Genomic DNA, 16,582 nt, shown 5'->3' with positions numbered 1-16,582 from the left:
GACTGTGTTCATGAAGAAAATAACAGAAAGATTTTATCCTCTTCTGATCCATCTTACTTTTTTCAACCCTGTTGTTTTGTCTATGTTCCCCTTCTACCACTTGTTCCTCACTTATCCACTTTTGTTTCCTTTGCTCTCATTATTCCCTCCTGTCATGTCCATCCTCTTCTCCCTTTTTCTTGTATTCACCTCTTTCTCTCATTTTCTGTTCCTTTTTCTACTGACCTGTGTTTTTCTCCTCTCTTCCATTTTCTTTTGTCTTCTATTCTCTTTTTTCTTCTCTCCTCGTCTCTTCTCTTCTTTCTTGAACATTTTGGAGAACAGCACAATTATGTCAGGTATGTGATGAAGGTTGAACAGATAAACCATTTTAAAGAAGATTAAAAAAAATACTAGCAGTAACTAAGACATTGTGCTGGAGGTTTTCATTTTTTATTCATGCCAACAAAATTTTGAAAAAATAAATACATAAAAAAATTCTGTATTTCTTCACTAAATTTAATTCTTGGCAACAATAAGAGGGCTTTAAAACAGCATTTAGACCTTCATTTTAAGAAATGAAGTTCCACGGTTTCCCAATAATTTCCTTTAAGATTTTCTTGGAAAGAGCTTTGCAATCTGGCACTAAATACAGGGTAAATAAAAACAAAGCCCTTTTCGTTGGAGTTAAGGGATTTATGTTGAGATTAGTACCTGCTGATTTCAAAAGAAAACAGCAGAAAATAAAACTGAACAAATAAATACATGTGTTAAATACAAAAATTTTGAATAATTAAAAAGTATAGTTCTCTGCCTGTTTTCATCTACTCACTCCCACTCTTTACTCTCCTCCTTTAGTTGTCTTTCATATCTGCTGCTGTGAATGCACACAAACCGTATCACCGAACTCTCTCTCTGTCGGTTACTCTGCATGCTGGTTATGGCTTACCTTAATTGTGCCAGGTCAAACACACCAGATGGGGATAAAGAAAGCAAACAAGTGGGGGAAGCTGACTGAAAAGAGGGATTATCCATAGATGTGTGCTTTGTTAAGAGCTCCAGTTACTGATTCATTGATAAGCCCCTCTAACTGGCCGTGAGTAATTCAGCCAATCAGGGATCATTAATCCCCAAGATGAATGGATTTAGGATTTACGTGCCTTTATTTTGTTAATAGCACATTTATAACTGAGACTGCTAAACTTTGCTGTTTTATGCATTTATTTATTTATTTATTTTGAGTTGGGCAATGGTTTGTTCTTTCTGGCTCCTGCTATCAAAACCTCTAACCTCGATCAGCCTTCACCACCTCCTGCTGCTCTGGTCCAAAAGAAAAACACAACTGTTGAAATTGCCTCGATCAGGCCTGTGAAGGCTTAATGACTCACTAAATAGCCTATAACAACAAAGCCATTTAGGAAAAGCACATGAATAAATCTTGCTGGTAATGAAAATGTAGAAACACTGATGCTGAAGATTGCAAATGCTTCCGAAGGTTTATAGCATGGTAAATGAATGAAGTTTCTCACGCTTCAGTCCAGCCCATGGCGGGACGGGGCGGAGGCAGGTTGGAGTGGTTTTAACGGATAGGCCCAGAGCCTCAGTGTGAAGATAATAGAGATCAACAGGGAAAAGTTTCTGGTCAGTCTGCTCTAAACTAGAAACCAGAAGGCAGAGAGAGTTGAAAAGTCATCTATTCAATGACATCTTGAGTCAGGCTGTACATTTATGTCACTGTGTCTGACTGTATCAATATTTCTTTTCAGTCACTCAGAGACTTCCTTTTAGCGTCCATCCGGATAAACATCTGGAACTGTCTTGCTATTCTCATTTTATTGTATTTTGTACTAAACGCACACAACCCATATGCAACCTCTTTTCTGCATATGTTTTGTCACATTTGGCCCTCTTCAGGACCACCACCCAAATCTATATCCAGTGGGTTGATCACAAATGAGCAGCAAAAATGATGTGTCTAAGGAAAGAATAAGCTCAAAAGGGGATGCATATTGTTTTAAGGCCTGTCACAAAGCAGGGGACTTTGGCTCACTTTCATGGGGTGGGTATCATGGATCCCTTCTCAAAGCACAAAGCACCCCTACCCCCTGCTGGCTGAGCAGTAGTTGTATTTTTTTTTTTTTTTTATCTGTCACGTACAGACCACCTCTCTCTGCCCCCAGCTGCCTCCATCTCTTTCATTGTAATTATTGTAAGTGACACCAACTTTCCACATGGCTTCCTATACTCTTTTGTATAGTGTCCTGCAGTTATTTGTCTGTATTGATCTGGTGTTGCAGGAAGGTTAGGACCCAGCTCTGACAACCTCTCCATAACGTTTAAAGTTTAAATGTAGCTATCAGCCAAAGATAAAAAGTGTAGTACTACTGTCATTAGGGGCAACTCTTTCCTGTCAGTGTGTTAGTATATCTTGTGTTATCCTCACTACGCTATTTTCGTATTATCACAGCGTATTATTTCGTATTTTAGCAGCTTATGTTACAAGCACATTATGAAAACCTTGAGCAAAAATGTAGTGTGATGCTGTAGTTTTATTGGCTATATCATAAAAACATTTCACATATAAATTGGTTTAACAAGAATGAATAATCACGTTATGCATAACAATTATAATGCAGCAGGTACAGCAGCCTCTAATAAAATACATAAAGTTACATTACGTTCACCATCATTTTCATTAATATTTAAACATGGTAAGTGTGAAACTGTCTATATGTCAAATGCTCCATTTTTCCTGTATCCCTGGTGTCAACAGGGACAGCCCAGGCCTGGAGATAACCATCTTTGAGAATCTTCCCTCCATCCCATTTAGAGCTTTCAAGTTAAAGCACACTTGGAGTAAAGTGCTGCAGTTTCTATGAGTAATCCTACAGCATTGATGTATGTCAGCGAGAAGAACAACTTCTTTCTTAATTGCAAGTTTTAAGAACAACTCAAATTAAAATGTTGGATGAATATGTTTTATGTATTTTTGTGGAATTAGAATCCAGTCAGAAATGGTTACTGACTTTTTTTTTTTTTTTTTTTTTTAAATTTTATGTCCAAACCCTTGGCACAATCTAAATCTATGGCAGTACACGTACATATGTATACTGTATGTATGGTGTCCAGGTATGAACATGGTCATTGTCACTTCCACAAACTTTTTCCCACTAAGGGATTAGTTTGAAACTGTCTGTAATCCTGACTAAGCTTTTACTCTTGTACTGATGTGTGATTGACAGCCAGCAACACTTAGTGCAAGACACAAGTGGACAGAGGCTGATCACATGATACTGTGGAGCTGGTTGACCCGTGGTAGTCATAACATCAGCCAGCGGCTCTGTAACTGAGGCGAGAGGCCATGATGTGCCTGCCTGCAGCCAAAGCCCTCACCTCGTAGTGAAAAAACTGGGTGAGAAAACAAGAGATTTGGTTTCCTGTTTGACCAGAGTATAATTAGAGACAGAAAAAGATTAGAATATGGCTGAGCTGACAATTTCACAAGACCCCAACACACCCCACTATCGTGCACACAGACAGACACATCTCCTTATATGTGGCCCCCGCAAACCCAGTAGGATGGTCACTAATCCTGCTGCACATTTACAATCTGTGTAACTACAACCTGATACCCCCAGCAGGCCGTGGCAAGCACACATCTCCCTTTCTGCTACTCATGCCTCCAAAAGCCCCATCATGTACATGTCAGTGACAACAGCTGTCTCTCAGCCACACCATCCCCACCCCATTCTGTCTCACCCGCCCTCAGATCAGCTGACTGGTACTCCAACACACTCAAGAAGGAGCAAATATAGGCATAATATCTGATCCGTGGCCATTCTGTAACACTGCTGCATGCTCTAACATAGTCCCTGGCCTTGTCTCCCTTGGTGGCTCTTGCTGTGTCACTGAACAATGGTGGAGTATTGAAGACATCCGCAGTATGTCAGTGATATTGCACCGCAGGCCATTAGCAGCTACAGAGACACAACCAGCCGTCTTAGCTTTTTCTCTCTGTTAAAAGCCTCACTACTGCAACCTTATACAGCGCCTATGGGAATATGTATTTCCAATCACACTCCTTAGGAATGAATACCTGGCATATCTTGCACATTTTTGCCCCTCAGTCCACTCAGTTTATAGTAAATACCAGCCGAAAAATGTTGGGGATGTTTCAAGTCAAGGCTTGAGAATGTGCCCCTTTTTCCCAGACTCCAGAGTTTCCACAAGGGCTCCTACGTCAAGCTGTCATAGTGGGCTAATGAAAATCTCATTCTACAATGGGATCCTCCTAAAGCTGCAAAAGGCACATGCTAACCAGGGGATTAGCCCCGCAACACTAGGAGACTTTAATTTCAGCACTGGCATAAGTCATCACTGCAGAGCCCTAGCATTGATATATGGCTTAGGACTGGCTAGTGCATGTCCTAGGAGGTTTCTGTTGAGGTGTGTGTGTTGCAGGGGGATTTGGTGGAGTCTCACAAGAGGTTCAGACTGTCAAAATGACATGATGAGATCCTGTGAACAAAACCATACGAGCTGTATCCTGGATGTGTCTTTCACAGTTCAGCCTCTGTTTCTGAGCACATATGGTAACTTTTTCCTCAGCTGTGGCCTCGCTAATATGCCCAAAGTATTATCTGTTGTCATTTGGCTCTGGAGCACTCATAGCTCCGTAGAGAGCACATCTTCAAGGAGCACAATGGTGAGAGACTCCCCCAAACAAAGTAATGAATAACTTTCTTTCCACTTAAGCAGCTGCTACTGATGTACCCTTGAGCAAGGTGCTGCTTCAGGAGGATCTGAATGTTAAATGTGTGCAAACCACAAAGCAGACTGCAGAGAGCATGCATACTCAATGAATGGTCAAAGGTCAATGAATGAATGATCACATTCATTCAGATCTGATGATGATGCTGTTGTAGGATTTATCTTTGTGAAGTAGAATGGTTATCATCAGTTGTATGCATTGGTCACATGTTTCTGTGGTATAAACTTGAACAAAACGAAACACAATGTTATTCACGTATCTCAGAAAGTTGCGGGCCTTAGCTGAATATAAAATTAAAGCTGCCCTGTGGTATTTTCATGTTGTGTTTGTTTACAGCTGCATTTTTTGTGCACTTTACTGCCAACTTGTCAATCAGAGTAACAGTGTGAAATCGTTGTCAGGAATGTGCGTTGTGTCACCCACATGATTGTATGTCTACAAAAACAGAACAGTGACCCACACATAAAAATACTGCTCCATAGCTACTAGTAGTGAAATTCTCCTGATGGCATCTTTAAGTTACAAGGCCTTTTAGACTTGAGACTCACTTAATAATTGAAAACAAAAACATTCAAACTGTAATTTGACCTTTTACAATCTGCAACAATAAAAAAGCTGAGACATAGTTTGAATTTGCTCCACAAAAACAGCTCTGCTATTTGTATATGTATATTCAGTGTTTTTCTGAACAAACCGGTCTGGATATATTCTAATTTTCCTCCTCTCTCACTCTCTCTTCCTTTCAGGTTTTATCGGGGTGATTACCACATTGACGTCTGCATCAATGACTACCTTGATGTCTACTGTCCACACTACAGTGGCCCGGTCTCCGACGAGAGGGCCGAGCGCTATGTCCTTTACATGGTAAACTATGATGGCTACAGCTCCTGTGACCACACTGCCAAGGGCTTCAAACGCTGGGAGTGCAACAGGCCTCTGTCGCCAAACGGACCACTCAAATTCTCAGAGAAGTTCCAGCTATTTACTCCATTCTCCCTAGGCTTTGAGTTTCGCCCTGGCAGAGAGTATTATTACATCTGTGAGTATGCATTTACTTTCCTGCATAATTTACAGAAATGGTTTTGGTATGGTTTTGATCCAACTCAATTTGGTGTAGAAAACTCACTGAACCATAGAAAGCTGGCATCGTATGGTCAGATTTGTAATGTTTTTACTTGGTTTTGATCAGATAAATCAAACCTTTCAACCACTATATAGCACTGGCTTTTTTTTTTTGCTAGATGAAGGGATATTGTTGAAAAAATGTTTGATTTCTCTTCCTTTTGGTATAATTGAGGTGCCATGTAGAAAAATGTATAAAGTTAACTATGAATTACATCAAAAGATCAGTATCAGTTACATCTTGGAGTATTGCAAGAAGACAGCAGCAGTGTGTTTTGCAAGTCGTTGGAAAGAGGGCCAAGCCAAAACACGAGCCAGAGGGAGCAAAACATCTTTACTGTCGAGGTCTTGTCTGAAGTGTCTATTGTTGCTGACAGGCTGAGCTCAGCTTTCGCCTCGTCGTGAGAAGACTCTGGAAAACACACAGCTGGAAAGCCATGTTTTTGTAAGTGAAGTCAGTGCCCTGCAGGGGCAGAAGAGCAGGACTAAATGAGATACATAGGTATTAACACAAACCAAAAAATAAAAAGTCCAAAGTCAGTGAGAAGAGAGTAATTTTTTGGCGTTACAACAAAGTACATCAAGATATCTGATCTAGGGGAAATGTGTAGTTTTTCTCCATGAAGATTTTTGGGCTCCAGCTCTAGGAGCAGGTGTTTCGGAAAGCTGCCTGAAAATTTGAAATATAGACAGTTTGTGGCATCTGACCAATCTCAAAGGGGGCTGATCCCTTATTTAACCATTTGAAGACACCCTTGAGGTATCTTAAAAAGTACAAAACGACTGCACAACAGATTTGATGGTTGTATTCTACATGTGATGTGCATCATCTTATATCTAGCTCAGCAAATAGCATTCTGTCTGAAAAAGTCCACTAAAAACTAAAATGGCTTGTAATGGGTTTGTAATGACTGAGACGGGCTGGTTTAAGTTCACCAAATCAACATATTTGTCTTTGCCTCTCTGGTCTTCCAGCCTCAAGCTTAGCATCTGGGATGACAAGATCATCAAGATAGTCCTCATGCGAGTTTAACCAACAGTAAATGTGTGTTTTTGTTGCACTATTTTGTGCTGTGATGTATCACCCTTCACTAGATGTTTCTGTTGGATCTCTCTGTTTGTTGGCTAGTGTAGTTGGCTCTGTTGCATAGAGTGTGACTGCACTGTATAAGGAAATTGTTAGCCATGCCAGGGAACTGCTGATATTTTTTACAACTCCTTGGACGTTGATAGGAAAAATAATGGATAGATAAATTCACTGACCAAATAAAGTAGAATTAGGCAATCACTGACTGATGTGAAATAGAGTGAAGACAATGTTCCTGTAGACTTTAATGACGATCATCCAAAGAGAGAGGCAGAGAGGCAGTCCATATGGCTTCAAGCAGTTTCAGGCCATATGGACTATCTCTCGCTGACTCAGATTCTTGACTCATCCATCAGACCCTTGTTCACCAAAGACACTTAGGGATCTGAGGATCTGAGCACAGGATGAAATAACAAAAGAAAAATGCACCTCCAGGAACATACCAAAGTCTTTTAGTCACAGAATTTCACATAATACTGTCTGTCCTCATCATATATAGTTTCTAAATGTTGTTTTCTTTTATTTATATTACCTGCGTTTCTCAACAGAACAATAATGGAGTCACCTGGATAACATTAAAATTTAGAGGGAAATATGCAAATCTTTAGCAGCTGAATTCTACTACACTATAAGGCCTTTCAGACAAGAGGAATTTTTCATATTTCTTCCCAAGTTCCCATGTTTTGTGTAGCTGCAGAACTGAGAACTATAAGAAGTATAGTTATGACACACGGACTTGTTTCTTTGCTTTGCTCCCACTTCAGAGTAGGTCATTTACAGTACAATAGGAACCATGAGCGACCTATGTTTACATTGATTCATCAAACACTAAGCCAGTGTACAACCAGCCACCACCATTTTTAAAAGTAAATTGCAACTAATGTAGCTTTCAACATGGAAAAAAACTCTCAAATGGATCAACTCCATGTCCACATTTTATTGAGCCTACATGATGGAGAAAATTCAGAGAGATCTTGATTGATCAAAGTGAAATGTAACAATTCTTTCGCTGCTGTTGATTGTTGTGTCGAACTGACTTTGCTATGCCAGCCATTAAATGGTTCACGTTACTTCAACGGTTCTACTGGCGGTGTGAATACAAAGAGACAAAAGAACCTTAAGGACTGTATAATCATGGGCCGGTTCCTTTGTGGGGTAGTTCCTAGAACTGGTTCATCTGAAAACACCTGTAGTGACATTAGCTAGTTTATATGCCACCTATGTAACTGAAAAAATAAAACAATTATCTAAAAGACGCTAAAACACTTCTGCTATTGCTACAGCTGCATAATTGTTGATAATTCTTTGCGTATTTCTCATTGTGAGCGACCTATTTCACATTAGCGGCTTAATTTGTTAATTAAAGAAAATGCTGATCAGTGCAGTTTTAAACAGCTTTAGCTCACTGTTAGAAGTGACTATTAGTGACCGAATGCACCAAAAACGCTTTCATGTGCTTTCACCACAGACTTAACCTGTGACTTGTGTAAGAAAGGCAGCTGCTTACTTGGGTTTCATGCCAGTCTAAGCCTTGAGGTGCTCCAACTGTCTCTCAGAAAAGAAAGAAAAAATAATCATTTCTGTCTCATTTTAATTTATTTTTATTGAATGCTTATTTCATCACTTTCCTAATGAGTCTTTCTTGGAGCCTTGAGACTAATATTGATTTAAGAATGTAAGTATAGCTGACCCACATGAAAACATATTTTTCCAGCTGGGCCCTTGTACTTTTTGCCCGTAGCAACATCCACATCCAGGAATTCTGGTTGCATTACAGCAAACTACTGTATGTTTTATCAGCTGCTGGTATTAGTGTCAAATTGCATGTTGACAGTGTCTTGCTCTAACAAAACCCTAACAATAGCTGATAGTTAATAGTGTTGTACATAATATGGTTTGGGAATCTATTAAGTGGCCACATAAATTGTATATTGAAGATGGGTTTATGAGAGCTTGCCTCAGTGAAGATAGACACTCCTTTGTGCTTCTTTGTGCTGATCATCATTTGCCCCGGGCAGGGGGAAAAGAGGGTTGGCCATGTCAAAAAGATGACACCTGCAGTTGGCTGTGAGCCTGTCCGTCTGGCAGACAGACACCCGAAGGCAAGCCACCCTGATTGAGGATCAAGATTGTGGTTTGTCATAGAAGGTCAAAGGTCATGGAGATGACGAAGAGGTCTGCGCAGTGAGCTACTCATGGCCTCAGAGGGCAGCATGTTTTTCTAATAGAGTCACAGTGGAGAAGGGAAAGCCTGATCCTAATCTCAGGGGATAGAAATCCAATTTTCAGAGGAGACAGTTAAGAGTCTGGTTCTCCCTGTGTGAGAGCGATTGCTGTCTCCCTGTAAAACCCCTGCGCTTCACACACCCGGGTCCCGCTCAGCACAGCCAGTGCAGATCTACATCAATAGTGGCACAATCTTCGCCTGCACAGTGTCCCAACAATTTCCCTTTAGCTTCTCACAGCTGGGCAAAGACAAAGCACTTTGTTCCACAGGATAAACTGATCATTACAAGAAAATCATCTGACACTCCTGTGTTTATATCAAGATCTGTCTGATTCACAGTCACACTAAACCCTAGCCTTATCGGCGTCCCAGCCTGTTTACTTGACAACGTTGCCAAATATGCGATTGCGACAATTACAAGTCCCCGCAGCACATGACCAAATGTGTAAAGTGTGTCTGAGTGTGTGAACTGAGGGTTTATTGTCGTCCCACCATCATGTTGAGGCGGCGGCCAGATGACCTGACTAATGCTGGGGTCTAGAGTTGCAGGCAGAGCTGGAGTTACAGTCACAGTGAAGCACGGCTGTGTTGCTTGAGGATAGAAAACCCAGACTCTGACCTCAGTGGCAAACATGAGAGAAAGGAGAAAAGACATTTGGGTAGTCGTGTGTGTGTGTGTGTGTGTGTGCGTGTGTGTGTGTGTGTGTTGGCAAAGGGATAGTGGTACGGGGAGAGGATGAGAAAGTGAGATGAGAGAAAAGACAGTGTGACACAATGTAACAGGAGAAGAAGAGTGAGAAGGAAAAACCAGAGAAAGAAGGAAGAAAGGATTCCGCAAGAACATTTTTATTAACATGTCTGGAAGGTGATGGTTCTTCCTCAGGTCCAACATAGTATACGTCCCCAAAAACAAACTATGGGCCAACATAAGCATAACCACAATAAATATTGAACACATACTAAAATGTATAATTAATCTACCAAACACATTGAAGAACTGCTCCCAGCCACTAAAATCAGTATGCAGCATGATGATCTCTAGTAATATGACGCCTCAGGGTGCATTATCATGCTTATACCATGGTTGCTTTAGGAAAACAAGAGCAGCTGTGGTTTATCTCTCTGGACGATGAAGTCATTTTATACTTTAAATTTAAACATTTGTGCCATTTAAAAACACTCACTGCCAGTGTTGCTGTTAATGTCGCTGCATGATGGCTGTTTTGGCAGCACAGACTCAAATGCAGGTCTGATTTAGCAGATTGACTCAAAAAGCCTGGCGTCAGCACATTCAACAACTTTGGATTCAGTTTTTTGTCAGTAGTAATGATTTTATCAATAACACAGATCAGTTACAGAATCCAATTTAGTATCAAGTCAATGGCTGTTAACTGTAGTTCATTTTTTCATCATTCATAATTATTCATTAAGATAATTAGAGCAGGCTGTTGTTTGTTGTGGCTGCAATTTCAATATGTTGCCATTTAACATACACAGTTTAAAACATCTTTTTCAGCGGGGTGTTAATTGGCAATGTAGTGTGAAGCATATGTATTGTTGCTTTGGTTACTCTGTTTAATATACTGTATCTTGGTCTGAGTCACTGATTTAGTAAAAAAAAAAGTACTGGCAGAAAAAAATCACCAAGCATTTTGGTTTTTGTGGTTCACCTTTTTGACATAGATAGATAGATAGATAGATAGATAGATAGATAGATAGATAGATAGATAGATAGATAGATAGAGAGATAGATAGAGAGATAGAGAGATAGACTGACATTAAGAAACGTTGCATATGTGCAAGGTTTGTTTAAATCTGATTGGAGAACTGGAGCGTACAGCCTGCCCCATTGCAGATAAACGGCTGTGACTGAAGAAATCTAATTTGACTTTGGTGACCAGTGTTGCTAACTGGTCACCAAAGTCAAATTTTATAAACTAAATGACAGATTAGCCAGAAATCTGGTTCTTATTACCAATAATGCCTTGCCAGAGTGCAGAAGTACTTTTAGTACACAAAAAATTAAAGAAAGATAACAACAGCCTAAGAAGCAGAGACAGAAGGAGCATGAGAGACATAAAGAAAGAGAAAGACAGAGTTTTGGCCAGTCGATTTCAGCGATAGATACTGAGACAGGGAGTTCTCCTGTCTGTTCCTGCCACTGCTGTCGGGGTGTGAGGTAAGTTACCTGATACCCGCTGACACAGACAGAAGCAGCGTGATTGACACCGTTTCTCTCGCGTTTATTTCCAATATTCCTCTCATGCCGAAGTTTTAAAGATGATTTTTATCTCCTCTCACTGCCACATGGCATCTGATAAAGTGCCTTTTGAAATAAGAGCCTGAGTCATCGGCACACAGTGGAAACATTGACATGGTATACTTTTATCAGGAATTCACCGCTGGGCCAGAATCCATCACACAAAGCATCTGGGTGAAAGCATAGAGGTGTGTCTGTGAACAAACCAGGGACACGTCTTTGCACAGATGGGCATACTCGGCAAACCACAACCACATACATGCACGCCCACATACCCAACACATGGACATGAATATCCAAACACACTCAAGGCTGTGTATGGAGAGACTTGAGGGACCTGGCAGGCTACAGGAAAGACTGAGGTCAGAGTATTGAGGGAAATGAGGAGAACCTATTGTGGGATGACGATAAGGCCAGATAAAACATGAAAATAGTCTTCAGGAGAATGCAGGAAGAAGTTGCAATAATTTGTCACAGCTGGACACCCCCTCACTGCTTTATTAACAACATGGTCCCCAGCACTACTTGAAAACTAATTAGTTTTGTTAGCTCTGCAAAACAATCCACCACCGCCACCACATATCTTTGCATTTTAAAATCAGGAAACAGAGGAAATGAAATTTTGGAAGTGAGCTTAATGCCACACCACACAACTGGTGAAATGACTGCCCATGGGTGAATCATGATTGGAAATAAGAAGGTGACATTGACATAAGATATGGAGCACATTTTTATATCAGGATGAGTGTGAAATTCAGTGAGATAAAGCTCTTCAGACTGTATTTAAAAGATGTAAGTGTGGAATACCACTGATGAAGAAACAAATTGACCTTGTCAGATTATATGTTTCTGCTGTTGAGCTGATGTTTATGAATGAAGGTATATTTCAGAGTGTGAAGAGGTCTCAGGTGAAGTAGGGAAGTGAAAGTGAGACTCTTGAATGGGTTTGCAAAGCAAGGACCACAATGCTGGATTATGGTGGAATTAGACTTGTGACATTTTAGAGCAGTGGTCTCCAACCCTGGTCCTCAGGAGCTACTGTCCTGCTTGTTTTCCAGATATCCCTGCCCTACCCACTGCTAATTACCTGTATCAGGTGTGTTCAGCCAATCAGAAACTGGAAGGGCAGGGATCGTTGGAAAACCAGGGTTTTACATTACATTACAGGCACTTGCATTACCGCCAGGCCAGTAATGTAAGTGCCTGTGGTGATTCTGGACTGTCTGAAAAACCAAAAGTTGTCCTAACACAAGCAACAGCACAAAAATTTTGCCTCAGTAACATAAAATTCTTCAAATCAAATCAAAAATTTGCGAAAGCAGCACCAACTGATCTGAAAGTTAATAAGTATTTGGTTTCTGACCAATCAACAGTCAGTTCCACTTAAGGCCCATCCAGCTCACGTCTGAGTCCTCAGCTGAAGAGTTTTTGTTTGGCAGTCAGGTAGCTGGATCTTTCTATGTGCCTTGCCTTGTTTCTACATTTGTAGGTGGTTAACATGATTAACATGTTCCTGGGGTGAATCGTAGCTCATGTTATTTGTAATTATTGTTTAATCTCAGTTCACAGAAATTAATGTGTGAGTAACTATGAAAATCAGACTGGTGACCAAAGGTTTTAGATGAGATGCTAACGCTGCAGAATACCTACGTTGCATTTATAGGTTTGAACAACTGAAGCACTTCACTTTTACACTGTATGTGTATGAAGTCAAGTGTGGAAATTAAGACAATCCTGGCAAATTGAATTGTTAAAGTGCAGTAATACTGTTATGTTTTCAAATATGAATGGATTATCATGATCTCATTATTGACTGGATCAAGGAAAACACTTTGAAATGGAAAAGTGTAGGTAACATGTTTAAGCGTGTTATTCCTGCTTCCACAGCCTCCATCACTGACGACAAGGGAAGAAGGAGCTGCCTTCGACTCAAAGTCTTCGTCCGGCCTCAGAGTGAGTCTCAGATTGTTTTGTCTACTCTGTCCATTTTTCCATGCTGTGGTGCAGTGGCTTGTGATCGGCCTGCAGATAAATGATGTTTGACTTCTATAATCTTTATATCTCCTCTCTGCTTTTTGTTTTTCAAAGACAATTGTGTGAAAAACCCTGGGAGTGTGCAGGAAGGGGTCGACTTTGACGACAACAGCCCTAACTCCCTTGAACCCAGAGGTTGGTGGCAAAACAGTACAACCTGTATGTATGTGTGTGTGTGTGTGTTTTGGGGGTGGGATTCAAATAGAATTTTAATATTTCATAAATGCTGGTATTATCCTCTCTTTTCACTATTTTGCTGGGAGTCAAGTGGGGGTTGTATTGCTCTTTAAGGCCCTTTTAATTTCAGTTTAAGCACCAGCCCAAGCAAATTTATTCAATTCACCCCAAACTGACTCGCATATTATTAGAAATTGTTATTAATGTGAAAGTCTGGGGCTTGGGGGCAGTTGCAGGCATTTCCTGATTGGTAAGCCAGCCTTGCTGTACAATTCTGAATGTCTGTGTTTTTCTGAGTTCATTTATTGCTGTGTGTGATTGACAAGTTTGATTCAGTTACTGAAGAACCACTGTTTTGTTTCATGTATTTCTGCTGGTTTTCCTGTTAATGATAATGCTCATCTGTTCACCCTCCAGACGGTATCGGTCATGAGTCTCCAGAGCCAGCTCGAAGGGATGTGAACTCTGCTGGTCTGCACCAGACTTCAGTCCTTCTGCTTAGCTCCGCTCTCATCCTTCTGGCTTACATCTTCTCTTTATAGCGCCCACTGTGAGAAATCTGCAAGAATGGACTGTCCTGATTGGACCACAAGCCGCTCTACCCTGCAACCCCTCCCCTCAAGGAGCACTTTTTAAAAAAAAAAAAAAAAACAACAAAAAAACAACAAAAACAAAACAAAAACAAACAATGATAATCTCTCTATGTGAAAAGAGAGAGGAGTGGACTTCAACACTGAAGCCTTTGTTGTTATTTGAGTTTGCAAAATGCCAACTCGTGATTCTTGACTTTCCAGTGGGTGCTGATAGTCAAGGCACCCAGAGGTGAAAGTATCTCTTGCTTTTTGCCTCACTAGTGTTCACAGTATGCAGATGTTAAACATTTATTTGTGTTCAAGACATGCACACATTCATGCTTTTAAACATATACACACATTGAACACAATCAGCACAGTTTTTAGCTCGAATGGCACAGAAGCACAGCAGGATCCCTCAGAGGTTTACATACTGCATTTTACTGCATGCAACATTTTTTTATGTTCATGAACATCACGTGACCCCCCCAACATGTAGCATGATTAAATCTCATGTCACACTGGAAGAGATTTCTAAGAACATCCGGGTAATGAACCATCACATATGGCCCAACGTAAAGGAAAACAAGAAGGATGTTGTTGCTAGGAGACTGTTGCCAAGTGGAGGTACAGGGTGGGCCTCTGATGACTTAACCTTTCTCTCAGGTTAAAAAGGACGCGTCGTCTCAGTCTATGGAGGACCCATGTTGACAAAAAAAAAGGAAGTTAAAAGAGGTGTTTGGATTTAATGATCGATTAATGTATTTTTTTTTAAATGTAAATCACATAATTCAATATAGCAGTCAACACAGGTGTACAGTAAAATATTTGAAGGCAGTGTGGGAGTGGATATGATATTTTGCCAGGCAAAATGTATTTTCCTATTTATTGTGAAGTCCTTGTGCTTTTTTCTGTTCTGGTTTAGTCTGTAATTACAGTAGAAATGCAATTTAAAAAAAACAGCGACACTTACCCATTACTTTAGCTCATATTACACACCATTTGATACAATCATACAAAAACACTCACGGTTTATGTATTGCTTGGATCGATCGCTGATGATGGTTTTTACTTGTTTATTTTTTTTAACAATGTGTAGGAAGAAAAACGACTGATGTGCTATCAGGGTGTAGAAATAGAAGAAATTTGTCTTTAACAAATGTCACAAATGTAGTTTTACGATTACACTATTGCTTTTGTGAATCACTGTCATAACATAACTATTGTACATAGAGGCGAATGTCCTACAAAGTTCAGGGATGTGTCCATGCCTAACGTGGTTTAAAAAATTATTTTAGTCTTTTTTTAATTGGGGGGTGGAGTAGGGTTCCTTGAATAAATCAGCACAAGATTTCTATGGCTGAAGATGTTTCAATGAGACAGTAACAGAGTTACAGAGCAGGTGGTAGTGGTGTGTGCGGGGTCGGGTGGAGGGTTGGGTGCGATTCAGTTGCATTCTTTGATGTCGTGTAAAGTGGCGTCTGTACAGAAAATACACTGGGGGCAGCCTCATGCTGGTTATTTCTGGAATGAAAAATCGACCACCAGGAGAGATGGAATAAACAGAGCGAGGTGTCCTGTTCTCTGGGAGGCGAGCTGAAATTCTACCACCGGTGGAACCGAGAGGGGGAAAAAGGAGAGTGAGATGTAAAGCTTTGTAGTGCTCCTGCTGAGATCAATACCCATGTTCTTCTTCTTGTTTTTTTTTTTTAAAGCAGGAACATGCAGTAAACATATCCTTTCCACCCGTCACTCTCAAAAGCACCGTTACCTTCACATGCACTCACTGCCAAATTAAACTACAGCCCTGCTAGTTTTACGCTGAAACAGAAGCCCTATAGGGACCTGCTCATTTGGTAGAGTGCAGAGAAGTGTAGAGCCACAGTTGGAGGGATAAACATCAGAGCTCAAGAATAACTAATCATTTTAGTATAAAAAGTTATAATGAGAAAAGGCATAATTGTAAAAAAGTCATATTTAATTAAGAGAAATCTATATGAATGTAATGTTCTCATATTTTTATAAACAAGTCATAGGGGATCGAAGTCATATTGTCTGAATAACTATGATAATATTAGAATTAAATATTCACTTTAGAAGAAAATCAAAATTAAAACTGCACGTTTACAAAAAATATTTTACAGTATTACAAGTGTATTCTCATTTCTTGAAATCTCAAATTTTATTTCCTTTATCTGTGGCTCTACTGCTCTGTAACAGTACTGAGACTGCTTGATGTCAGGGAGGAAAACCTCTGGATTTACTGCTATTAAGGGTCACATGTGTAAAGTTCGGGACTTACAGTTCAACCCCACCCAAAACTCGTAGCATTGAGGAAACTTTGTCCTTTGTG

General features: G+C 40.2%; 1 protein-coding gene across 1 annotated transcript in view; it reads left to right on the top strand.

Annotated features, from left to right (window-relative positions):
• LOC113125038 (ephrin-A5b-like) overlaps positions 1-16,183 on the top strand; it is a 67,868-nt gene extending 51,685 nt beyond the window's left edge. The window contains exons 2-5 of the mRNA XM_026298294.1: positions 5,497-5,789; positions 13,334-13,399; positions 13,535-13,615; positions 14,075-16,183. Of these exons, the coding sequence (XP_026154079.1) occupies positions 5,497-5,789; positions 13,334-13,399; positions 13,535-13,615; positions 14,075-14,199 (565 nt within the window). The 3' untranslated portion in view covers positions 14,200-16,183. The remainder of the gene's footprint in view (positions 1-5,496; positions 5,790-13,333; positions 13,400-13,534; positions 13,616-14,074) is intronic.
• Positions 16,184-16,582: the final 399 nt, after the last annotated feature.

Source organism: Mastacembelus armatus, chromosome 12 (genome assembly GCF_900324485.2).
Source record: "Mastacembelus armatus chromosome 12, fMasArm1.2, whole genome shotgun sequence".
Classification (NCBI taxonomy): Eukaryota; Metazoa; Chordata; class Actinopteri; order Synbranchiformes; family Mastacembelidae; genus Mastacembelus; species Mastacembelus armatus.
This window is presented reverse-complemented; position numbering and strand designations above follow the sequence as displayed.